At 28.5% G+C, this 27,939-nt stretch overlaps 2 protein-coding genes across 3 annotated transcripts in view; both read left to right on the plus strand.

Annotated features, from left to right (window-relative positions):
- The first annotated feature begins 3,184 nt into the window (after positions 1 to 3,184).
- Positions 3,185 to 7,009, plus strand: LOC111640299 (serine/threonine-protein kinase MRCK beta-like). Its single transcript, XM_023386306.1, has 5 exons — positions 3,185 to 3,346; positions 4,224 to 4,331; positions 6,159 to 6,239; positions 6,471 to 6,780; positions 6,853 to 7,009. The coding sequence occupies exons 1-5, from the start codon at positions 3,187 to 3,189 to the stop codon at positions 6,983 to 6,985; spliced, it is 792 nt and encodes a 263-aa protein (XP_023242074.1). The 5' UTR covers positions 3,185 to 3,186; the 3' UTR covers positions 6,986 to 7,009.
- A 3,339-nt stretch (positions 7,010 to 10,348) lies between these two features.
- The window catches only part of LOC111640298 (serine/threonine-protein kinase MRCK alpha-like), an 82,173-nt gene continuing 64,582 nt past the window's right edge, over positions 10,349 to 27,939 (plus strand). Inside the window, exons 1-6 of one of the 2 annotated variants that reach the window (XM_023386304.1) lie at positions 11,166 to 11,327; positions 12,205 to 12,312; positions 14,140 to 14,220; positions 14,452 to 14,761; positions 14,834 to 14,945; positions 26,196 to 26,331. In XM_023386304.1, the coding sequence (XP_023242072.1) occupies positions 11,168 to 11,327; positions 12,205 to 12,312; positions 14,140 to 14,220; positions 14,452 to 14,761; positions 14,834 to 14,945; positions 26,196 to 26,331 (907 nt within the window). In that variant the 5' untranslated portion in view covers positions 11,166 to 11,167. Of the gene's footprint in view, positions 10,390 to 11,165; positions 11,328 to 12,204; positions 12,313 to 14,139; positions 14,221 to 14,451; positions 14,762 to 14,833; positions 14,946 to 26,195; positions 26,332 to 27,939 lie in introns of those variants that run through there. The other variant, XM_023386305.1, reaches the window with a different exon arrangement.

A 27,939-nucleotide genomic window follows, 5' to 3' on the forward strand; every position in this document is an offset into this window, starting at 1 on the left:
GATGTCTTCTTTCCTTTCTATCTATGCCATATTGGGAGCTTTTTATCTATTGAAGTAAGCACTGATAAATGTAGATTTTTAGCTGCCCCTTGGTGATGAATATTTGCAAAATATAATAAGTTTAATTTCTAAACATTAAAAGGGTGGGAATCCAAAGAGATCAGTTAGAAATGGTTTAAATTGTTGGTATTGAAATCAAATTTAAAATTTAAATTACAATGAAATTATATTCATTGACAATTTTAATTTCAAACTTTGTTAGTATTGGGCTGTTAAATTATTTAACTTTCATAACTTTTGACAATTCTCAATATCAGTAATATCAAATATCAACAACAATATTAGTCAGTTTTCATTTTTCCAACTTTGTTATTGGAAAATAGTAAACACTATTAGATTGTTTACCCATGGTCTATTTCTACTTTCCTAGCTTTGTTCTAAATAACAGAAGAAAGTATGGTTGTCAGTCAGAAATGAACCCTCAAGATTTTTACATTTTTGGACTCTGAATCTTGAAACATCTAGAAATACAAAAAAAATTTGGGGTTTTTTACTGTGTGTGTGTGGGAGGCAAGATTTTATTTGCTTTCTTTGAAGTTTAATATCTCCTATGCTATTTGTTGAAAATTTCTGAAATTTTGCATGGAGGTTTGTGTATTAGAGGATTGATGCTATTAAAGTTTGATGAATAAAGGTCAACGGGATGGGGAGATAAAGGGCATCGTGTGTCATTTCTCAAGTAGGGTCAGACTTGATGATTTTACTTGTTAGCACTTACAATGTTTTATAAAACCCATCCTTACTCTCAAAATTAAGCTTTTTGTAATTTTATAATTATTGAATTAGATTCTAATTTGAATTTAATTCAAATACTTGTAAATAATGTACAAAACCTAGGTTGTGGTATTACTGAAGTTTCAAACCACCTAGCAGTTTTAATTATTAATTACAATGCCTCATATTATTTTTTTTATATAAAAAAAAACTTTATTGCAATACTAAAGCCTTGTTTCTTTAATATTTTTCAAAAAACAAAAAGTTTATAGCATAGAAATGAAATAGAAATAGAATGCTAAATAGAAATAGCATAATCTATAGTTTTTGATTATGGACATAAATTTATTGTTTTAAAAAATTATTTAACCTGTGCTATATCCAACTGTTTATGGTCTGAAATAATACCTCAAGTCCTTACGCCATCATCACACAAGTGGACAATGCCAACTGTATATATTAGCAAGTAAACTTTCAGCTTATTGATAAATTCAGCAATGTAATTGGTGCTGAAGGTCTTTTAACAACACACATGGAGCAGTATTGCAGTTCCAAAATGGTAGATCTCGGTGAGCTGTTAGAATGTTTTGTGAATTATTTAATTCAAAACATTTTAAAAGTAATTTATTTTTGCTATTTAAGGCTTTATTTAGGAGGTAAAATTAATGATTTAAATTTAATGTATGCAGCTTTTTTCACCAACATAAAGTTGGTGAAAAAAGCTGCATACATTAAATAAAAGCTGCATACATTAGTAGATAATGAAACATTTTAAATATACAAGTTTTATCAAATCTTTTATTTTACTATGAGTATTTTAAAAAAATTGGTACAAACAGAAAATTGATTTATGGTGATCAAAACCTTACAATTTTACTGTTACATCATATAAGAATTTATCTTCACACATCTCCATCATGGAGGCAGCCATCTTGTTACAGTGAAAAAAAACAGCTGAAACAAGTCCTACAGATTTAACCTCAAACCAGTGAGACTGCTGCAAGGATTGCTGTGTGCAATGGTCTAAGAAAATGAATTCAGCAACACTCTTGACAGCATCACTTAGCAACGTTTAGTTTAACAACAACCTGGGGCCATATTCTGGTCACTTATCTCTCGTCTCTTCATTCAAGGATGAATGATGTCAAAACGAGAGATGAAATTCGTTTCTCAGAGACAGTGGTGAATCTGGTCACTTTTAACGATCTCGTCTTTGTTGATGACGTCACAATTCTACTAGGTTGATTATATATGTTTGGGTTATCTGCGCACACAACATGATATAGAATTTTAACCAATAAAATTGTAAAATTTTCGAAAATGCAGAGTACATATAGATCATGTGGCAAGGAAAGCACATATTCAAATAAACCACATAATTTTGACGAAGTTTGTTTTTCATTTTATAATGTTTTACAGATTGTAATGTCAATTTGTCTCTTAACAAATGAAAATTTTAATAACCTAAGTTAGAAAAGTGTGCGTACTTAGATATTTTTCAAAATATTACCATCTAATTTCTCCTTAATTTAACTATCTAAGATTAACATCATATTCAATAGTTCAGTAGGATAATTAAAAAAAATGGAATCAGTGGCATTTCTGAGTAGACACTAGAAAAAAATCAGCATTTTCTCTCAAAATATTCTTTCCTGAGATAGAGAACATTCTCTAATATGATTGTACAGCGTGAGTAGCATCCAGTCATCCATGTTGGATATATCAAGACAAAAGATGAGTCGAAAGACAACTATCCACTCATCTCTGAGAAACGAGAGTGTCTTTGAGAGAAAAAGTTGTCTAGATGATCTCTCAAGATGTAAACAAATGATTAGCCAATCAGCAACCGGCTTGTGAGAGATGAGAGATAAGAGACAATGACCAGAATACGGCCCCTGTTCTTCTACAGTGGGTCATATTGAAAAAAGAGAAACAAATGTGTGTGTATATTTGTTGTAATGTTTTTCAAATTGTTTGAAAAATATTACAACTCATGAAGAAACTTTTGTAATTTAAATTATATTCTATTTACTGATGTAGTCTTCAATGCTTGAAAGGCAAAAGGACTTTTAATTAATTTTTATTTTAATAGTGTATTGTCAGTTTTGGACAACATTGTTTGAATATTATTACTGAAAGTTTAATTGATAGATATTTTGTTTTTGTTTTTATGATTTAAAACTAATGCTAGATAATTACAATTATTTGGAATTAATTGTACATTATTATGAAGATTTATGATTCTTAGACAACCTAGTTTTTATTTATTATCTTTATTCTTCAATATTCATTAGATTTTAATATCGGTATATAGTAATTTTTTATATATATTTATATCTAGTACATTGTGCAGTAATTTATCTAAATATAAATGTGACTTATTAACACAAATAATTCCATTTTTAGGTAATTATGTATGAAATAAATAGGCTTAAAGGCAGACATCAAAAACGTGGTGACATAACTCTTCCAGGAACACCTCAGTGCCTCGATATTATTGGAGACAAACTGTGTGTTGGCTTCCAGTCTTCCTTTTGCATGTATTCTCTCCGTTCTGATACAGCACCAGTCTGTAAGTTACAGAATACTATTTCCTTATTAAACATTGCATATTTCATAATTTCAATATTTCATAGAATTTATATTTTTATAAAATTTATAAAATGCAATTTATGACTAATAAAAAATACTATTATACTTCTCTGGAATATAAATTAGATATAAATTCACATTATCTTTACAATAAAAATATTTATTAATAAGAATAACTGAAAAATCAGAAGATATAAAAGATGAGCTAGCAGAAAAGTATTTGCAAGATTATTTTTATGCAAAATTTTATGCTTGTTTAAAATCTCTTTCCATTTTTTGAAACTAATATTTTCATCATAAGTAGCATTTGCATGTCTTTTCTAAATCTTTCCAAAATTTGGTTTTCTGAAACAAGTTCTTTCTTTGAATAAGAAGGAATTTATATTTCAGAAAGCTTTGAATATTTCTCAAAGTTTAGCTTTTTCCTTCTCTGTCTTGAAAAACACTAGCTAGTTCATCTACAAAATAAACTATGGATTTCACCTTTACCTAAAACATTCACTACTTTCTTTCAAATTTACTGATTTGGCAGTTTCAGATGTAATGCTATTCAAGTGCAAAAATGTAGTTTTTTTTTTTTTTTTTAGAATTAAAAGTTTAAATTTACTTTATTTTTTTTATTCACTTGTTTTTGGAATTTTAATCATCAATTTATACACAATATAATTTAATGTTAAATTTTAAAAAGATTTACACGTACTGAAAAAAAATTGATTTTAATTAATGTTTATACTTAATTTCATTCATTTTTATTATCAAAAATCTGTTAGAACTAAAACAGTATTTTATATATATTTAATTAAAAAATAATTTAAATATTTAATCATATATGTCTTAATATCTCTTTACATTTTCAGGTTTGATTAATTCTGACTGCAGTTCTCTTTCTTATCTTGCACATAATGCAATGGATGCATTAGTATCTGTGGAACTTTCTAATAATGAATATTTACTTGTATTTACTCGTAAGTAATATTATTTATAAATTTATTTACTGATAAAATTGAATAATGTTAGTTGTTAAATTAAATGCCTTAGGCTTCTTAATAATATTTATCATATTTTTATGTGAAAAATCTGCAAAATAAAAAGTTGCAAGAATTCAAATAAACCTTTGAATAATTCACACCAATATCCCACATATCCAAAGTAGCTGTGAAAACATAGAACTTAACTAGTGTAATTTAGAAGTGGTCTTAAACATTCTCCCCCCTTTTTTCTTTTTTTCCATTTTACTTTTATTAGTAATTCATTCAGATGTGATTCTAAAATAATTGAGAAGGAAGATTAAAATTTTTATATTTAAAGTAGATAATATAATGGTTAGATTGTTCCAATGATACTGATTTGAGAGTTGAATGTTTAGCTCCTACTATCTATAGAGAATAACATATGACAAAATTGATTTCTAAGTAGTTTGTAAATTTTAGTTGTACTTGCAAGTATATATCCCCAAAAATGACTTAAACTAACTTTTTATTAGGGTTCACTAGATAGCCAGATCTGGTCTTTTTAATAGAGATTGACACTTATGATTGCTTTGTGTATAATAGAGATCTATAAAATTTTTCAAAACAATGACTTTCAATTTCAATAAAGAAAAAATTGAATACTAGTGGTTATGGGGGCCTGAGTTTTACCTCCGGAATTTTTTATATATATTGATATTTTCAAAAATAGATCGAAGAGATTTATCATATTTAAGAGAACTGAAACTTTATTATTTTTATTTTACTTTAAGGACATCTCTTATTTGGCTGTAGCATGTAGTTTTTATAGTTTCTCAACTTGTGGGAATGATAGAAATTATTGTAGTAATAACAGAAAGTTTTGCAGAAACTATTATATATGAGATGTATAGATTTTATATTTTTACAAGATTAGCAATTGTTGATGATATTAAATATTTTTATACGTAAATAAAGAGTATTTGATTTGTTTGATGGAATGATTTACAGTAAATCTCTTTCCTGTAAATTTTTAAACTATCATAATTTCCTGCATATAACCCAAGGGTTAATTGTATTTTAAAGTCAGTTTGAAAGCAGATGCAGGCTATTCATCCTAGCAATTTTTGTGGGTTATATGAAGGAAATTATAGTACAATCAAACCTATTATTATATTAATAGTTTTTGCAAAGTCTGCATTAATGAAACATAGATTCATAATCCTGTTTCAATGTTAAAAAATTCTATTAATACAAAATATCAGTTAATATATGATATGAGATGCTTCATAGTCCTGTGAATTCAATAACAATTATATTATATTGTTTAATACAAAGCACACTGCTTCTAGCTTTCCTGAAGTCATTCAGGCCAAAGTGGGAACACACAAGCCATATCATGACTCCTTAATATGGTGTTGCTTGTGTGTTGACAATGCTTATGGCATCAATATTATTGTCATCATTGTCAATGTGGGTGTATATTACACTAATAAATGATATTTGCTTCAACTCAAAAAATTATTCTTTTTCATTTTGTCAGCACTTTGTATACTGTGACAATACTAAATGATTAGTTAAGACAGTTGACATGTGCATTGGAAATCAGAAGTTAATAGGATTGGGAGATTTTTCATTAAAAATGTATAGTTTTACAAAATAATTCTTATATTTAATTGGAAACAAAGGAAACAATATTTAAGTCTTGCACACATAATAAAATGGGGTTTTTGATTTGTTTTTAAAATAATAAAAAATTTTAATTAGCTAATGAACTAGATCATTTTAATAAAAATAAAATAATATATTTTTTATTTTTACATTATAAATATTTTAATTATATAGATCTTGGAGTATATGTTGATTCACAAGGTAAAAAGACAAGAGAACGTGAATTAATGTTTCCAGCAATACCAGTTGCTGTCAGTAAGTTATTCATTTATCATTATCATTAAATAATAGTAAATTTTCTATTAGTATGAATACAAGCAAACTCTTTTTATTAATTAAATAAACTGCTATTGGAAAGTTTTATTTTATTTATTTTTATTTTTTTTTTTAATTTGACATGAAATAAATAATTTTGTAAATTGAGATGTTAAAATATACTTTTTTATACTTATTTTTTGAATTATATAAAATTAATATTTTTTCTAGGTGTTTCTGATGGTTATCTCTGCACTTATAGTGAAACTCATATAGATGTGTTTGAAATAGCTACTGGAGATTGGATCCAAACTATTAGTTTAAAAAAAGCAAAACCTTTATGTCGAACAGGAATTATTGGATTTGTTTTAGCTGCAGATCTTCCTCATATAATTTATCTTCATAATATTCATTTTCATGAAAATTTAATACGGGTTCCAGAACATGGAGGAGGACAACTTCGTGGTCGAACAGCTAAAGCTGTTCTTGCAAGAACAAGGCGTCGATTCTCAATGAGAGAGCCAGATAAAACAAATAAATCGTAAGAAATAATATGTATTTCATGTTATTTTTAATTATTCAATACTGCTAATTTATTGATTTTTATCAACAGTACTACAGATAGACGTTCACGAATTATTTCTGGGCCTACAAATTTCAATCATATTTCCCACATGGGACCTGGACAGGGTATACAGTTACAAAAACTTATAGATATTCCTAAGGTTAGAGTTTTTCATTTTTAATTTATATGTATAATTATGTTTGTTATAAAAAAATTTATTTTAATTTTATGAGAATTAAAATAAGTAGTAGTATCTAAAACTAATTAAGATTTTAGTATATTTAAATGTACTTTATTACCATATTTATCTTGTATATAATGGGATAAAAATGTATATATTGTAGTTATTTTTAAAAAAATTTTATTATTCAAATGGAACAATCAGCATATTATTTATAATATATTATGACCATGTTTGACTTATATCATGTACTTGTACCAAAAAAATTATGGTTAGTTGCAGGGATGATTTTAAAAAGTAAATAATAATTTATTGTTATTTAGTCTTCATATTTTGGTTGTTTTGCATATGAAAGTAATATTGATGCAGAGAAGTGTATAGAAAACCATTCAATCACATTGTTAAAGGTAAAAATGTATCAATAGTACAAAAAAGTATATACAACAAACTATTTGTTTTTTAGTTTTTTTAATAATTGCATGTAAAGTGAGTTTTTTTTTTATTTTTAGTTGTATGAAATACTGAAATGTGAAAAACTCCTGTATATGCAAAATATAATGAATGAAATTCATTTATTATTGCTTCAAGATAAATCCTGAAGCTCATCTTGAATATGATAAATTAATCAACATATTTGAAAATAAGTTTAAAAATTTGAGAAAATTTAATGAAGAAAAATTACTTTAAAATCATGCTATGGTTAAACTTTAACCTTAAGAAAAAATATGAGGGTTAATTATTAAATAAGGCCTCCAGTTTTATATATTTAATTTGAGAAAGATATAATATGCTCAATTTTAAAAAATAGAAAAATTATTTATTTTAGTCATAAATATTTATTTTTAACATAATCATCATTTAGAGTGACACATTTTTTTAAACATTTAATTTGTTTTTGCATTCCATACATAAAAAATCTTTCTAGCTTTTTCTTGATCCATTATCATATAGCAACTTGAACTTGACAGCTTGAAAACATTGATTTTTCAATACCTTTAATTTTGGGAATAATCAGAAGCCTGATAATGCCAGGTTTGGGCAGTAAAGAATGTTCAGAATAACTTGTAAATTCAGATTCTTTAAATAACTCCTACAAGCACACCGGGTTGTATAAACAAAATTACGACTTACTTAAGCCTGTAATCGATGCGAAATCGTAAAATATTAATGCACAAACATTTTCGGTACACCTTCTGTGTTCTTCCTCAGGTTTTCAAACTGGATTTTTTATATTCTGGAACACCGCTATGAAATTTTTCAAAAAACAAATGATGATATTTCAAATGCTCGGTGTCCATTGCGCACGTGTTGTACACGTTGTGTTCCCGGTTGTTCAGAGTCCCATTCAATCTTCTAATCATTATGTAATTTCTCTTGTTATTCATACGATGTAGTAGTCTAGCCTTCCATGTCATGTGTCCCCCCTCCACATCATCCGGTGTTAAATCAATCTTTACGAATCATTATGCAAAACAGCCTGCCTAGCATACGAAAGAGCCATCTCCTCCCGTGTATTAATGCACTCCGATGAAGTGTGTGCCTTAAACATCTCCACCGCCTCTAGCCATTTGAGGTGGTCCATCTGTGTTGTTTTAACTATTAACGTTGCCCCCGCGAAGTCAACNATAAAACATAATACAAAATATTATTGTAAATTTTTATAATAAGATTTTAAAAAGCAAAGATGGTCAATACTCCGATCAGTCAATCTGATTCTTATTTTAGTAATGAAAAGTCCTGCTACCAAGAATACTCTTTCTGATTTAATTGATGTTAGTGGAATCATCTTTAATGCATTTAAGAGAAGACAGATGTTATATGTTTTTTTCACTTGTAGCCTGGAAGATTTCAAGTTCATTTACGAGATTGTAGTACTACTTTTGCTTTCTAGTATTCTTGATTTGTCTACCTCGGCTGCTATAATAGCGGCATCACACTTATAGCCCGATAATTCAGCAATTCGTTTGGCTTTAATAATCAGGTTTATGAAGAAAAACTTCAGACTTTGTACTCGTTTGTATCCTTGTCCAATTTGCACAACCTGGCATTACACAGTTATAGAAGCTACCAGGCATGGTTAAAAATTAAGACAGCATAAGCAAAATTATTCCAGATATTACAGGTTCTGACAAGTAAAGAATTTTCAGAGTCCTGCCACAAATAAACTACGTACTGATTATTGATTATTTGTGACATGCCATAATGAGGAAAAATTAAAAAAACTAATAAGTAGGTTTAAAATTAATAAATACAAATGTATTCTGACAATTTATGAATTAATTATACTTTCTATTTGCAAAATTTTCTCAACCTTAACACAAAATAAGAAAAAAGTGAACTTTCAAGAAATGTGCAGGATTTCCTGGGTTAAAAAAACAATCGGGATCACGGGATCTCATTTGAGAAACCCTAACAGAAATGAGTTGTTTTTGAATGTATGCTGAATTTCATGGGAAAAAAAGTACATCAAAAAAAGCTAATATTGTGTTTTTCAAAATAAAATAGTCCAACTCCCTGAAAAAATTTGATACAGTTTATTTTCATAATAAAAATTTTTTAAGATGAGACAATGGTTATAAAGATTGATTAACAGAAAAAAGCAAACAAATGCTAATACAGTCTACATGGGGACAACAACCTCAAAAAGCTAATTGTTCACACAAAAGTGGATGTTGAGAAATCTGATATTTTATATATTATATAACTTACTTACATAGGTTAGATTAAGATAGATTGCTGCCACCCATCATCTTTCAAGTCAAAATTGCACCAAATTGCATTATGTACTAATATTATGTTGCAGCTATTTTCTCCCAAAATTTTGAGACGGAATTAAGTCCCCTTGTAATATTGTTTTCTATATGTAACATGATCATTAAATGAAGTTCAATCAATGAAGAGGTGAGTGAAATGAGTGGATTAAAATTTCAATTTACATACTTCTCCAATCCTAAAATGCATGCAATTTTTTTCCCCTTAATTTGAGGATGAGGTCAGTTCCTTTGCAACATTATTTTCTATATTTGCGTGGACAATAGAATGGGTGAGACAAAGGGGAGTTTGAAATTTCAATTTATGGAATTCTCCACTTACGCTATAATGTTATTTAATATTCTATTACTATACATTCAAAAATTGTTTATATAAAGTACAGAAACTTGATACTTTAATATTGCCAAACAATCTGCTAGATTTTATCAAGCAATTAAAGCTTTTTAATAATCAGGATTAAAACAATTTGATTAGAGGTAGATGATTAAGCTGCCATCTCCTGATAAATTTAATAACTAGAAATAAATTAATTTTTCTCTAATTATTAAATTTATAAGAAATTTTTATCGTTTTAATNGATGCATTAGTATCTGTGGAACTTTCTAATAATGAATATTTACTTGTATTTACTCGTAAGTAATATTATTTATAAATTTATTTACTGATAAAATTGAATAATGTTAGTTGTTAAATTAAATGCCTTAGGCTTCTTAATAATATTTATCATATTTTTATGTGAAAAATCTGCAAAATAAAAAGTTGCAAGAATTCAAATAAACCTTTGAATAATTCACACCAATATCCCACATATCCAAAGTAGCTGTGAAAACATAGAACTTAACTAGTGTAATTTAGAAGTGGTCTTAAACATTCTCCCCCCTTTTTTCTTTTTTTCCATTTTACTTTTATTAGTAATTCATTCAGATGTGATTCTAAAATAATTGAGAAGGAAGATTAAAATTTTTATATTTAAAGTAGATAATATAATGGTTAGATTGTTCCAATGATACTGATTTGAGAGTTGAATGTTTAGCTCCTACTATCTATAGAGAATAACATATGACAAAATTGATTTCTAAGTAGTTTGTAAATTTTAGTTGTACTTGCAAGTATATATCCCCAAAAATGACTTAAACTAACTTTTTATTAGGGTTCACTAGATAGCCAGATCTGGTCTTTTTAATAGAGATTGACACTTATGATTGCTTTGTGTATAATAGAGATCTATAAAATTTTTCAAAACAATGACTTTCAATTTCAATAAAGAAAAAATTGAATACTAGTGGTTATGGGGGCCTGAGTTTTACCTCCGGAATTTTTTATATATATTTATATCTAGTACATTGTGCAGTAATTTATCTAAATATAAATGTGACTTATTAACACAAATAATTCCATTTTTAGGTAATTATGTATGAAATAAATAGGCTTAAAGGCAGACATCAAAAACGTGGTGACATAACTCTTCCAGGAACACCTCAGTGCCTCGATATTATTGGAGACAAACTGTGTGTTGGCTTCCAGTCTTCCTTTTGCATGTATTCTCTCCGTTCTGATACAGCACCAGTCTGTAAGTTACAGAATACTATTTCCTTATTAAACATTGCATATTTCATAATTTCAATATTTCATAGAATTTATATTTTTATAAAATTTATAAAATGCAATTTATGACTAATAAAAAATACTATTATACTTCTCTGGAATATAAATTAGATATAAATTCACATTATCTTTACAATAAAAATATTTATTAATAAGAATAACTGAAAAATCAGAAGATATAAAAGATGAGCTAGCAGAAAAGTATTTGCAAGATTATTTTTATGCAAAATTTTATGCTTGTTTAAAATCTCTTTCCATTTTTTGAAACTAATATTTTCATCATAAGTAGCATTTGCATGTCTTTTCTAAATCTTTCCAAAATTTGGTTTTCTGAAACAAGTTCTTTCTTTGAATAAGAAGGAATTTATATTTCAGAAAGCTTTGAATATTTCTCAAAGTTTAGCTTTTTCCTTCTCTGTCTTGAAAAACACTAGCTAGTTCATCTACAAAATAAACTATGGATTTCACCTTTACCTAAAACATTCACTACTTTCTTTCAAATTTACTGATTTGGCAGTTTCAGATGTAATGCTATTCAAGTGCAAAAATGTAGTTTTTTTTTTTTTTTTTAGAATTAAAAGTTTAAATTTACTTTATTTTTTTTATTCACTTGTTTTTGGAATTTTAATCATCAATTTATACACAATATAATTTAATGTTAAATTTTAAAAAGATTTACACGTACTGAAAAAAAATTGATTTTAATTAATGTTTATACTTAATTTCATTCATTTTTATTATCAAAAATCTGTTAGAACTAAAACAGTATTTTATATATATTTAATTAAAAAATAATTTAAATATTTAATCATATATGTCTTAATATCTCTTTACATTTTCAGGTTTGATTAATTCTGACTGCAGTTCTCTTTCTTATCTTGCACATAATGCAATGGATGCATTAGTATCTGTGGAACTTTCTAATAATGAATATTTACTTGTATTTACTCGTAAGTAATATTATTTATAAATTTATTTACTGATAAAATTGAATAATGTTAGTTGTTAAATTAAATGCCTTAGGCTTCTTAATAATATTTATCATATTTTTATGTGAAAAATCTGCAAAATAAAAAGTTGCAAGAATTCAAATAAACCTTTGAATAATTCACACCAATATCCCACATATCCAAAGTAGCTGTGAAAACATAGAACTTAACTAGTGTAATTTAGAAGTGGTCTTAAACATTCTCCCCCCTTTTTTCTTTTTTTCCATTTTACTTTTATTAGTAATTCATTCAGATGTGATTCTAAAATAATTGAGAAGGAAGATTAAAATTTTTATATTTAAAGTAGATAATATAATGGTTAGATTGTTCCAATGATACTGATTTGAGAGTTGAATGTTTAGCTCCTACTATCTATAGAGAATAACATATGACAAAATTGATTTCTAAGTAGTTTGTAAATTTTAGTTGTACTTGCAAGTATATATCCCCAAAAATGACTTAAACTAACTTTTTATTAGGGTTCACTAGATAGCCAGATCTGGTCTTTTTAATAGAGATTGACACTTATGATTGCTTTGTGTATAATAGAGATCTATAAAATTTTTCAAAACAATGACTTTCAATTTCAATAAAGAAAAAATTGAATACTAGTGGTTATGGGGGCCTGAGTTTTACCTCCGGAATTTTTTATATATATTGATATTTTCAAAAATAGATCGAAGAGATTTATCATATTTAAGAGAACTGAAACTTTATTATTTTTATTTTACTTTAAGGACATCTCTTATTTGGCTGTAGCATGTAGTTTTTATAGTTTCTCAACTTGTGGGAATGATAGAAATTATTGTAGTAATAACAGAAAGTTTTGCAGAAACTATTATATATGAGATGTATAGATTTTATATTTTTACAAGATTAGCAATTGTTGATGATATTAAATATTTTTATACGTAAATAAAGAGTATTTGATTTGTTTGATGGAATGATTTACAGTAAATCTCTTTCCTGTAAATTTTTAAACTATCATAATTTCCTGCATATAACCCAAGGGTTAATTGTATTTTAAAGTCAGTTTGAAAGCAGATGCAGGCTATTCATCCTAGCAATTTTTGTGGGTTATATGAAGGAAATTATAGTACAATCAAACCTATTATTATATTAATAGTTTTTGCAAAGTCTGCATTAATGAAACATAGATTCATAATCCTGTTTCAATGTTAAAAAATTCTATTAATACAAAATATCAGTTAATATATGATATGAGATGCTTCATAGTCCTGTGAATTCAATAACAATTATATTATATTGTTTAATACAAAGCACACTGCTTCTAGCTTTCCTGAAGTCATTCAGGCCAAAGTGGGAACACACAAGCCATATCATGACTCCTTAATATGGTGTTGCTTGTGTGTTGACAATGCTTATGGCATCAATATTATTGTCATCATTGTCAATGTGGGTGTATATTACACTAATAAATGATATTTGCTTCAACTCAAAAAATTATTCTTTTTCATTTTGTCAGCACTTTGTATACTGTGACAATACTAAATGATTAGTTAAGACAGTTGACATGTGCATTGGAAATCAGAAGTTAATAGGATTGGGAGATTTTTCATTAAAAATGTATAGTTTTACAAAATAATTCTTATATTTAATTGGAAACAAAGGAAACAATATTTAAGTCTTGCACACATAATAAAATGGGGTTTTTGATTTGTTTTTAAAATAATAAAAAATTTTAATTAGCTAATGAACTAGATCATTTTAATAAAAATAAAATAATATATTTTTTATTTTTACATTATAAATATTTTAATTATATAGATCTTGGAGTATATGTTGATTCACAAGGTAAAAAGACAAGAGAACGTGAATTAATGTTTCCAGCAATACCAGTTGCTGTCAGTAAGTTATTCATTTATCATTATCATTAAATAATAGTAAATTTTCTATTAGTATGAATACAAGCAAACTCTTTTTATTAATTAAATAAACTGCTATTGGAAAGTTTTATTTTATTTATTTTTATTTTTTTTTTTAATTTGACATGAAATAAATAATTTTGTAAATTGAGATGTTAAAATATACTTTTTTATACTTATTTTTTGAATTATATAAAATTAATATTTTTTCTAGGTGTTTCTGATGGTTATCTCTGCACTTATAGTGAAACTCATATAGATGTGTTTGAAATAGCTACTGGAGATTGGATCCAAACTATTAGTTTAAAAAAAGCAAAACCTTTATGTCGAACAGGAATTATTGGATTTGTTTTAGCTGCAGATCTTCCTCATATAATTTATCTTCATAATATTCATTTTCATGAAAATTTAATACGGGTTCCAGAACATGGAGGAGGACAACTTCGTGGTCGAACAGCTAAAGCTGTTCTTGCAAGAACAAGGCGTCGATTCTCAATGAGAGAGCCAGATAAAACAAATAAATCGTAAGAAATAATATGTATTTCATGTTATTTTTAATTATTCAATACTGCTAATTTATTGATTTTTATCAACAGTACTACAGATAGACGTTCACGAATTATTTCTGGGCCTACAAATTTCAATCATATTTCCCACATGGGACCTGGACAGGGTATACAGTTACAAAAACTTATAGATATTCCTAAGGTTAGAGTTTTTCATTTTTAATTTATATGTATAATTATGTTTGTTATAAAAAAATTTATTTTAATTTTATGAGAATTAAAATAAGTAGTAGTATCTAAAACTAATTAAGATTTTAGTATATTTAAATGTACTTTATTACCATATTTATCTTGTATATAATGGGATAAAAATGTATATATTGTAGTTATTTTTAAAAAAATTTTATTATTCAAATGGAACAATCAGCATATTATTTATAATATATTATGACCATGTTTGACTTATATCATGTACTTGTACCAAAAAAATTATGGTTAGTTGCAGGGATGATTTTAAAAAGTAAATAATAATTTATTGTTATTTAGTCTTCATATTTTGGTTGTTTTGCATATGAAAGTAATATTGATGCAGAGAAGTGTATAGAAAACCATTCAATCACATTGTTAAAGGTAAAAATGTATCAATAGTACAAAAAAGTATATACAACAAACTATTTGTTTTTTAGTTTTTTTAATAATTGCATGTAAAGTGAGTTTTTTTTTTATTTTTAGTTGTATGAAATACTGAAATGTGAAAAACTCCTGTATATGCAAAATATAATGAATGAAATTCATTTATTATTGCTTCAAGATAAATCCTGAAGCTCATCTTGAATATGATAAATTAATCAACATATTTGAAAATAAGTTTAAAAATTTGAGAAAATTTAATGAAGAAAAATTACTTTAAAATCATGCTATGGTTAAACTTTAACCTTAAGAAAAAATATGAGGGTTAATTATTAAATAAGGCCTCCAGTTTTATATATTTAATTTGAGAAAGATATAATATGCTCAATTTTAAAAAATAGAAAAATTATTTATTTTAGTCATAAATATTTATTTTTAACATAATCATCATTTAGAGTGACACATTTTTTTAAACATTTAATTTGTTTTTGCATTCCATACATAAAAAATCTTTCTAGCTTTTTCTTGATCCATTATCATATAGCAACTTGAACTTGACAGCTTGAAAACATTGATTTTTCAATACCTTTAATTTTGGGAATAATCAGAAGCCTGATAATGCCAGGTTTGGGCAGTAAAGAATGTTCAGAATAACTTGTAAATTCAGATTCTTTAAATAACTCCTACAAGCACACCGGGTTGTATAAACAAAATTACGACTTACTTAAGCCTGTAATCGATGCGAAATCGTAAAATATTAATGCACAAACATTTTCGGTACACCTTCTGTGTTCTTCCTCAGGTTTTCAAACTGGATTTTTTATATTCTGGAACACCGCTATGAAATTTTTCAAAAAACAAATGATGATATTTCAAATGCTCGGTGTCCATTGCGCACGTGTTGTACACGTTGTGTTCCCGGTTGTTCAGAGTCCCATTCAATCTTCTAATCATTATGTAATTTCTCTTGTTATTCATACGATGTAGTAGTCTAGCCTTCCATGTCATGTGTCCCCCCTCCACATCATCCGGTGTTAAATCAATCTTTACGAATCATTATGCAAAACAGCCTGCCTAGCATACGAAAGAGCCATCTCCTCCCGTGTATTAATGCACTCCGATGAAGTGTGTGCCTTAAACATCTCCACCGCCTCTAGCCATTTGAGGTGGTCCATCTGTGTTGTTTTAACTATTAACGTTGCCCCCGCGAAGTCAACCGTAATATCCAGGTCAGAAGCATATACCGACAGTGACATGGTGGCTCTGTTGTGACGTATGTCTGCTTTGTGTTCACACATTCTTACCCCCATCGAGCGTTTCGTAGACCCTATGTAAACTAGATCTCTGTCGAATCTTTCATCCCTAACAGGGATCCGATATATTCCNACTCATTATTGTTTTTGTTTCATATCTTATCATCAAGAAGATTGTTTTACTTCCATTCTTATTGAATTCCCACAGCATTCAAGCAGTCAATTAATTTAGGCACTATCTGCCTATTTTTAGAAATTGCTTATTATTATTAATTTTCATTAATTATTTTTTATTCAATTTTTGAATTATTATTTATAGTTTTTAATTATTCCATATAAAACTAATATTGTTTGCATAAAGAATTTATAGAATAAAGAACCGTGATTATTGAGTCTAAGAATTGTTGCTTATCTGAAAGTAAGTGTGGATTATGTGATTTGGCAGATTATATGCTGATTTTACTTGTGAGTTGCAAATATGAACTCATCAAGCAGCTTTTCCTTTGTCTAAAATTACTAAGAATGTCTCTAGAAAACATGAAAAAGCATTTGTGTGCTGCAGACATATTTATTTGTCATTGTATTTATTTATTTATTTTCAAAATTAGTAAATCACATATATAATAGCCTTCTAAACATCTTCAACATATAAAATATATATACCAAAAAATAATTGTAAACATGCAGAACTAAAGAAATAAAGTTCCTATGGAAAGGGGATAAAATACTTGCTGTGCCATAGTCTAGTTTTGAAATAGTGGTCACATACACTATACAAAAGTCTACAAAACATTAGACTTTAAGAACACATGTTACATAGCGAGGAAATTCTTAAATATAGATACATTCACAAACAATATAAAAATAACATTTTTTTTTTTTTTTTTTTGTATGCTTGACTTTGGTCTAGTGTAGTACCAGTATTAGTCACCAATTATCAGCTGAGTAGGACATAATCCACCAACACCACCATAATAATAAATAATAATAATAACAAATGCTAAAATAAATTAGACAAAAAATGTTAAATGGCAATAATAATCAAGTACAGTCGACCCCCCTATAAGATAGAGATACGTTCCATTCTCTAGGAATCCGCTTTCTTACGAATTCTTCCAATCACAACCCGACACGTGTCAAGTTTACGGACTACGGCTGTTTGAAAGATTTTCTTCCATAAAATTAATTGATTCTAGACTAATCCGACTCAACATTTCCAAAATACATATATATTTTTTGGGAATAATCCGTATAAACTACGCTATAAACAAAAAATTGTAGGATTACTTACCGAGTGTCACCATTCGACATTGCCATTGCTCAACATTGTTTTCGTCGCGGAACAGCTCAGCAAAGAGCGGCCGATTTCTAACAACTTATTTTTCTGTGAAAACTTCGTAGAACTTCGGAGACATCATTAATATAAATAATTTTAATCGCCGTTGAATAAGAAATGTTTCTTTCACAAGAAATGTATAAAATTACAGTACTGTATTAGACTTACGGTACCTAATTTACATACTGACAGACGATAGTTAGCGTAAAAATCTCCGTAGCGTGGCGCCACGCTAGACGGCGGAAATTATATATTTAATTATAACAAAGTTACAATAAGTTAATATATAATTATATATACAGTACCTAATTTATATATAATTAATATATAATTATATGTACAGTACCTAATTTATATATAATTTATATAATACTGTCCAGACGATAGAAATCTCTCCGTAGCGTGGCGCTACGGACGGCGGGAAAGTAGTTCGGCTTCCCGATGACGTTTGAGGTGTTTATAGGGAACTTTTACTATTTTTTACGGATACCGGTAGCAATTTTTTCGTAGTTTTATAGGAATCGTAACTATAGGGACCGTAATTATAGGGGGGTCGACTGTATATGGGTTCAAGATCTCTTACTGTAGCTTTATTGTAAGGAACTTACAAATAACAAATGAATTAGCTTCTGAAAAATTCTCTGAGAATTATTTTCAATATATAGAAAAGGGAAATTACCAGTTATTTATCAGTTTTATGTTTTTACTGTGTTTCATTCATACTTTTAAAATCAGTTTGTTATAGCTAAGAGTTTATCATAAGCAAGTTCATTATAAGTGAACATTACTATACATTTAAGCATAACCCCCTGCCAAAAATACTAGATCACCCTTCATACAATTCAGAGTTTAAATGGCTTTCTGGAATAAATTAAAATTTGAAGTATGGGCATCATTGTATGTTATTTGAAATCACCTACAAGAAAATTAGTTAATAAATATTCAAAAGTTAATAACCATCTGTTCATAATTGCCCATTTTCCTGCTGGATCCTGTACTAATCAAAATTAAATAAATTTCTTTTGACTTACAGGTCTGTTCTTCTATTACCAGTATAGTATGTGAGAATTTGTCAGTTACAAACTTTCATATTTGTCACTTGTATTTTTGTTACTTTCTGATGTTGATATATGTACAGAATAAAGTATATCTGATAGTCCATGAATGGAAGATTGGGTTTATGAGCAATTGGCTTAATGGCAGATGAAAATTAGAATATGAAATAGCCTTTCTAATTTTGATGTTGAATTCTTTCACATTTATCAAAGTAGCAGTCTTATTTGAGTTCTTGATTCATGTTATACAAATGGAATTACAAAATGAAGATACTTCAGCTGATTTTTGCTTCATTTTTTCCATTATTCTGCACATCTATAGTAGACTATATGGTGTCCTTATGGCTTGTTTTTCTTACCTTAGTTTCATGTCAAAATATGTGATTCAATCATATATGAACTGATTATTCAGTAATAGCATGAAGTACAGTCTTTTTGCCACGAGGGATTTCTACCTTATGCATTTGTACACCAATTTGCTATGTGGTATTGAGTTTTTCAAACTGAAACACTTGCTACATGAAATTTCATAAAATTGTGTTAATGTTGTGCTAAGATTCAAGAATGGATTTGAAAATTTAGCAAAGAGCAAATATTAAATTTTGCATTAAACTTGGGATATCTTCCATAGAGACCCTTGAAATGTTTGGGGAGGCCTATGGCAACTAGATCATAGGCTGAAGACTGTTTTGAATGTCACTCATGTTTTTAAAAAAGATCAAATGTTGCTTTAGAGCAGGGGTGTCCAACCCGCAGCCCGCGGGCCGCATGCGGCCCAAGGCAAGTTCCAATGCAGCCCAATAAACGTGTAAACAAAACCGACAAAATGTATTAATTTTTTTATTATTTATCTATTTCAACGGCATAAACTCAAAAAAGAAGTTTCGCAAAGCCGTAAACCTTTATTCGTATTTTATTCTTTAGTGCAAAGGAAATATTTTCAAATACTTGGAGACGTGTGAATGCGGAAGGATTACTAAATAAAGCTGGAGTTGTGACTCAAAGGATTATAGACCCAAATTTGGGAAAAGGAGGGAAAGATGAGAAAGGACGAAAAAAGATGTAGTAGTGAGAAAGGTTAAATAGATCTTCTGTTGACCCTTAATTTTCCAACCTTTTTCACTATTTTATCTTTTGTTCTTTCTCTCCTTTCCCTGCACTTGGGTCTATGATCCTTTGATTCACAACTCCAGCTTTATTTAGTATTTTTTCCAACGTTGCTAGATTTGGCTACATTGCGCCAAATGTGGCTACTTTTTTTGTTTGACGTAAAAAATATCATTTGGCGCTTTGGCTACTTTTGGGCTACATATTATTTATATTAGTTGAATAAAAATGCACTTTAAAATGGTATTTCGTTGCTTATTATTAATTAGAGACTCAAATAAAACAAATATTTGTGTTTTTCAAATAAATTTTTGTCTCCTTTATAATAAATGAATTTATCTATTTCTAAGTAAAAATTGAAAGTGTCTGTAGAAGTAATTTTTAAAATATCCTTTTTCTTGATTAAGTTTTAATACTTGTTATTATAATCTAGACATGTTAATCCTTAAATATACTTGTATATTGAACCACAAGTATATATTATATGTACAGTACTTGTGGCCAGTGGCGTAGCGTGGGTGTCAGCCGCCCAGGGAGGAGGAAAATTTCACCGCCCCCTTATTTAGGTTTCTGAATTTAAAAGACTAAAATTCAGTTTCGTCACAGAATAAGTAATAAAAATTCCCTGCTAGTGTTGCCACTTTTTTAAAATCGCCGACCCTGACGGCAGGTGAGGTTCGTTCGAACAGAAATTCCTGACGCATGCGTATATCATTTTGCAATGCGAAGAATAATTTGCAGTGCATGCCGGTTCTAAATCAGTTACAGTTACCGACTAGGGAGACTTGGATAGGAGTAACACAAGTGACCTAGCCCTATTGGATATTGGAGGTGTATACACCTCCAATATCCAATAGGGATATTGGAGATCCAATAATTACAAATGAATCGCACAATCAAAAAAAAAACAAAAAACAAAAATAAAAAAAGGTCAACAGGTCGCGTACAATATCCCCGGACGGCGAGTTGGTTCGCGGACTATCCGGATGGATGGTAACACTATTGCCGTGCTCATTTCAATCAGTCCGAGTCGTAGGTGGACGAAAATATGAAATAAAATGGTACAAATTCTTATAAGATATTATTATTATTTATTGTGAAATTTTGCCGCGCCTTAAAAAGTGCCGCCCGGGGCGGGCCGCCCCTGCCGCCCCCTACGCTACGCTACTGCTGGTGGCCCAAAACTCCTTGACTTCTTCTAATGCGGCCCAGAGAAACAAAAAGGTTGGACACCCCTGCTTTAGAGTAATGAAAAGCCTGGATGATTGCACACCAGCACCAAAAGCATTGAAGAAATTCAAAATTTTGTTTGTTATTATCATTAAATTATCCTTCAGGAAGTTGCTAGCACCATTGTTATTTCATTTTTGTGCTGCTCAGGTGATCATAGCGTAATCTGGGCATGCATTGCATTTATCAGACTCATTCTGTCTGTTGACTCAAGTCCAGAAAACCATCAGGTCAACATTTACAAAGATCTCTGGAAACGGATTACTGATGACCCTATCTTAATGAATTTTGGGTTGATGACCACAACCCTGAGACCAAACAGTAGTTTTCTCAGTGGAAGAGACCACAATCTCCAAGATCTGATAAGGCAAGACAAGTCAGAAGTGCAACAAAGCTTTTTTGATTTTTTTTCTTTTTATTATAAGGGTATTGTGTACTAGGAATTTGTTCTTACTGGTCAAACAGGGAATTCAGGCTTTTACTGTGATACTTTGAGGCAGTTGCACAATGATGTTTGCTACAAAAAGCCTAACTATAATGCAACTAAACTTGGTTCCTTCATCACAGAATGCTCCTGCAAACACATTTTTCAAAACATGAGGATTTTTGGCAGAAAATAACATGAAAGGACAACTTTTTTCCCCATCCTCATTACTCACCAGATTTGGCTCCTTGTAACTTTGTCTTTGTTCTCCAGTATGAAATTGAAGTTCAAGGGGCTGCATTTCAATATAGTTAAGAAAATCTAAGTTAAATCACAATAAATGCTTCAGAACTTACAAGAAAAAAAACTTTCAAGGAGCATTTGAGGCAAGGCAGAAATGAGCAGGATGGCAGCAAAATTTTAATTAGTTAAGTGAAAAATATTTACAGGCAAAATCTGATTTCTTTTGATTATATCTCATATACAGTGTATAATGTGCTTTCTAATAAATTATGTTATACTTTATTGTGTTTTTTTGCCATAAAACTACCTATAACAAATGATGAAAAATACATATCAAAATAGTTAGTTCATTTAATTATTCCCTTCTCATATGAACCTTGGTAAGTATAGTAAGACCCCACTTAACACTGATTTGATATAATGCGGTCTGCTCGAAGCCTTAAAAAAACTCAAAATTTATGCCAATTTTGATTCGTATATACTGTAATACAATTATTTACAAACACAAACCAATCAGAAAAAGGTGGCAAAAAGGTTTACTTTCTTTAAATCTATGTTTGGTGCAATTTTAGAAAAAATATAACATCATGGATGCCATAGGAAATATTGACTTTGCTTGGCAAGAATTAACTGATAAATGCATGAACAAAGTGTGGAAAAAATTATGGCTAAAGGTATCCAAGAATTCTCAACAAGAAGAGCATATCGCTCTTCTTGTTGAGAACTCTTGACCAAACTCAACCTAATCGATACAGCAGGACTAGGAGATGTAGACAAACAGGATATTGAGGAGTTACAGCAGGTTTCTGGTGAGAGCCTTACCAATGACGACCTTCAAGAACTGGCAGAAGAAGGAATTCTTGTAGAACTGGAATATAGAGATTCTGAAAACGAAGAACCAAAAATTTCTTTACAGTTTTTCTTAGTAAAATTTTGGTAACGATTACCAAAATCGTTGATCAAATTGTAGCGAATGATCCAAATTTTGAAAGGAGTGCAAAAGCAAAACGAAGCGTTTTGGATGCAATCTTCTGCTACCGACATTTGCTACATAAGTGACAAATGAAACTTCACAACTTTATTGCAAAAAAACAAATTTCAGAAAAGTTGGGACCTTTGTCACAAAAATTGAACTTTACATTTCTGTGTGTGTATGTTTGTGTGTTATTTAACATATATTATTATACAAATTAATATAAAAATAAGTTAAAATTGAAGCAAAATTTGTTTATTTTTGGTTGCGTGTTACCCCATCCCTATTTACTCTATGTTAAAATGACCTCGTTTAATGCTGTTTTGTTTAGCACTTTGTCCTTGATATAAAATAAAGTATTTGTATATCTTGTCATAATTTTTATATTATATCATTTTTATTATTTTAAAATACTTTATCTAATTGTCATATTTACATTTATTTAGTAATTTTTAAACTATCTTTTTAAATTTAACATAGTATTTTTTTTTTTAATTTGACAATGACAACATTACATTATTGAAAGTACTTTAAATAGTTTATAATTTTAGTGTTTTTATATTTTATTGTATCAATTAAAGTTAATTAACATCAAAAGATGTTTTTCATTTCATTTGTTTTGGTAGCATTTCAATAATAGTCAACTGGAGAAATTGTAAGAAATTACCATAAGACAGATACACAATGCTATGTGTTTTCTGAGCTATACTCATATTGATTAGTCCTAAATTTAAATCTAGCTTTCCTGTTTAAACTTTATGATCCATTAAAATATTTTGCAAATTCAAAGAATAATGAGTACAAATAAATTACATAATTAAGAATAAATTTGATTAAACTCTTTATTTACTTTTGTTGTATGGGTTTTATTTCTTTACTATATAAAGTATTTATGTAAACATCTTATTTATGTTTATCATGATTGAAAAATAGCAAAAAACATTTTTCATAACCTTATATTTACAGAAAGCTCATCAAATTATGATGAAGATGATAAATTTACATTTATTTTACATTTCAAATGTATTCAAAATTACTGATGAGAGTGAATGTTTTATTTTTATGGTTTTGTCTGAAACAAAATGATTCAAACAAGAATAATAAATATTACCATCAGAAAGTTTCAAAATATTTATTAGAATAATTTTATAGGTGAATTTTTTTGTCCGATGGCTGGATTATTGTTAAATCTATCAAAGACAAGTCTGTCCAAGAGGGATCACCATTTATTTTGTATTCCAGACTACACATACACATTAATGGCGACAGGCCTTCCTTTTTAGGCTACATGCCGCCAAAAGGTAAAAAAAGTCCTTTAAAAAACACAAACATCCAATTAAAAGTAAAGGAATCGGTGACACAGATGTCTTTCTTCTTATCCATATAGCCAATGGGTGGTTCTGCTTTTTATCTACTAGAAAAAAGCGCTGGGAAATGTAGATTTTGAAGTGGCCCCCTGGCGACGGTACATTTAAAAATTTCTTTTTGTTGAATTTTTCCGTCCGATGGCTGGATTATTATTAAATCTATCAAAGACAAATCCGTCCAAGAGGGATCACCATTTATTTTGCATTCCAGACTACACATACACATTAAAGGACTTTTTTTTACCTTTTGGCGGCATGTAGCCTAAAAAGGAAGGCCTGTCGCCATTAATGTGTATGTGTAGTCTGGAATACAAAATAAATGGTGATCCCTCTTGGACAGACTTGTCTTTGATAGATTTAATTTAATTTTATAGGTTTCATAATTTCACAAATATATATATATAAATGGACTTGTTTGTGCCTATACATCACTCTGCAGCCAAAACTACACATCGCACATGAATGGTGTTTGTGTGTGGTAGTAGCCCCAATTCTCCCATCGTGCAGTATGGTGGTTGTGTCTCGATAGCTGTAAGGGTGTGAGAGATATAGGGTTTCAAAGTGGTTGACTTCGAAAATGTGTGACGCTTCAATGAGAATGTTTCAGTTTTTTCTAGAAAGTTCCAGAACCTAGAGGTGAAATTTGATACACAGTTAGGGTACGTCATGAAAATGCACACTAAGAAGGGATTTTTCAAAATTACCCTGCAGGGGGAGACAGAGAGCAATAACGCTTAACCTGAAGAACGGCTTCTACTGTACTATTTTAGATGCAATTTTTTTGTTTTTAATTACATTTAGTCTTCATTGAGTACTTAGGGGTATAAATTGATAACATTTCAGACATTGTTATAAATATTTTTTATATCGATTTTTTAACCAAATGTTCAAACCATTTTAAATTTGAATTTCTTTTTGCATATTGGTTCGATTATAGAATGATTGCAAACATTCCAGAAAATTTATCAAATTAAAAACAGTTTGTTTGATTCTCAGCAATTCTCATCATTCTCAACGGTAGGTGTTAAATAACAATTACTATGGTTGTTGAAATATTGAATGTAAATAGGGTTTGCTTGCAAAATCTGCGCAAGCAAAGCCGCAGGTAACAGCTAGTAACATATATTTAAATGTTGAAAAAATGAAAGAATAGTTCTAATAAGCGAAAGTTTAAGAACTGTAAAATTTCAAATAGATTAGGTATTATTATTATTTGTAAATTTATGTAAGGAAATCTAATTTAATACACTGGTTAAAATAATTAGGGGTGTATGTATTGCTCTCATTGAGGAGTGTGAAAGAATTTTCTAACACCTCATCAACAACTTCATCAATTTCAAGCCACACAAATGTGCAGTAGTTTTGGCCATTCACAAAAGTCAAAGGCATCTTACCAAACTCAGCATAATATTCTAAAAAATCATTTGTTCTAGTTGTGCAGTTGTACATATTATTGATCAGAATATTGCAACAAGTGCAATAAATGGAAACAAAACAATTCAGCTTAAATGCATATTTTTTTACATATACTGTATATTTTATTGTATCTTGCATAACACTAACATCTGATGTTCAGAATTGTTTATCATAAATTATTTTTTATGCTACATCACTTGATCTCCTCCAAATTTTTTTACCAGTGAAGTTTAATATTCAGTTAAATTATTTATAGTATTTCCTAGTTAAAATTAAAAATTTGAAAATTGAAATTTATGATATTTATTTTATTTCATTGTTAGAAATAATAGTACATTAGTTTATACAATGTGATAAAAACAGTTTTAAAAAAATAATTATATGAGGATTATTACATTTTTTTGCTATGATCTAATAGGCTCAACAGATTGTATCAAATCAAGATGATAAAATGCAACAAACAAAACAAGTTATTAGTAAAGTCAGTAATCAAAAAAGTCATCCAGTTACAGAATTACACCAAGTAATGAATACAGTTCATCAGGCTTCTAATGGTATGTTCTAATTCTAATGTATGTTCTAAATGTTTTTAATTTTTAGATTAATTTTAACAATATTTTTAAGATTCTGCAAAATAAAAATATCTACAATAATCACAATATTGTTTTTTTTAAAGGGCATTATATAACAGATTTAGATAATAATTATGTAAATTATGAAAAACTGTATATTAAACAGTATCAAACAATTTAATAAAACCTTCTATTTGTATGAAGTTTGAATATTTAAAAAAATACACACAGACTTCTTTTAGCCTATATAGCAGAAAGAGTAAAGAAAAAAACATACACACATATATATAATTATAAATTTGGATGGTATAATATTATATTCATTATCAAAATATAAATCTTTTTAATAAAGTATTTTCAGATAACTATATTAGAATTTTGAAATTATTTTTAATAAAATGAACAAAATTTAAATTCTGAATTTATTCCTTATAAATTTCTTTATTTCATGAAATTTTCTATTTATTTCTTAAATGAATACAAAAAACAGTAAAAAATTAATAGGCAAATAAATTTGAACTCATTTAATGTTTTTGGACCTAAATGAAACATCTTGAAAGTACATTTAAGAAAAACCTAAATATGTTTGATGTTGAACCTAAATTTTAAAGGAATTATGAATGAAACATCCATTGGCTTCTTTACTTTTGAAATTATTTATCAATATGACATAACATCATGCAGGAATGATACACCAGTTTCAAGGATCTATCAAATTTAACCACTGGACAATAGTTTGGGATAAAAGAGTATGTGTGGAAGGATGGGGATACAGCAGAGTTAAGAAAAGAGCAAAAACCTATCAATAGAGAGAAGAGAAAAATTGAAAGAGATAATGAAGATCAAGAGATTTGAAGGACAACACCAGAGATTGAGAATTTGATTTAACTGTTGTTTACCTTTGCTCATTACCAACTATCAATTACCTGAGTGATATCACCAAGCTTTATCAAAATCAAAACTTAATAAGTTACTCTGTAAAATGACACAGTGATGGAATTTTATACTTGTTGATTATCTATTAAAACAGAAGTTGTACAGATAATTTTTGAACATCCTGTATAAATTAATCAAAATGGGAGATCAACTATAAAGGATGAAAAATAAAAATAAATATCATGTCATATACTTTGACATAGCAGTTTGTTAGAAAATCTCATACACAGACTTCTACATATTCTATATAGCATTTCAGCATCCTTAGTATTTATAGACTTAGCTGTTTTGGAGGATATGTAAATTTTCAATTGTCAAGACATTTTAATTCCATTATGTTATTAGCTGGATGTAATAATCTAGCTCAGTGATTTCCAAACTGTTTTGAACCTTGGCTTCCTCCCCTTGGTTCCATGAACTTATACCCAATGCCCTGACCAAATAATCTCTTTCATCCATTAAAGCAGATGAAAAGAAACATTGCATTTAATGGTTTACTAATATTGAGAACAATGTACAGTAAGGACACAAAGTGTGAAATTTATAGAAAAGTTTTGCTAAGAATATTTCTAAGCCTTTCTCACACGAGAAAACATGTTAAGGGCATTGGGGGTATGGCTAGAGGATGTTGTCTCAAACATGACAGGCATAGTA

Source organism: Centruroides sculpturatus, unplaced genomic scaffold (assembly GCF_000671375.1).
Source record: "Centruroides sculpturatus isolate CEXI.00-Female unplaced genomic scaffold, Cexi_2.0 scaffold1329, whole genome shotgun sequence".
NCBI classification, from domain to species: domain Eukaryota; kingdom Metazoa; phylum Arthropoda; class Arachnida; order Scorpiones; family Buthidae; genus Centruroides; species Centruroides sculpturatus.

What these genes read in the sequence shown, in the direction of transcription:
- LOC111640299 (XM_023386306.1), top strand. Translation starts at nt 3,187, where the DNA reads ATGTATGAAATAAATAGGCTTAAAGGCAGACATCAAAAACGTGGTGAC. An exon ending in ATATTTACTTGTATTTACTC is followed by an intron (nt 4,332 to 6,158) that starts GTAAGTAATATT and finishes TTAATTATATAG; the next exon opens with ATCTTGGAGTATATGTTGAT. An exon ending in CCAGATAAAACAAATAAATC is followed by an intron (nt 6,781 to 6,852) that starts GTAAGAAATAAT and finishes TTTTATCAACAG; the next exon opens with TACTACAGATAGACGTTCAC.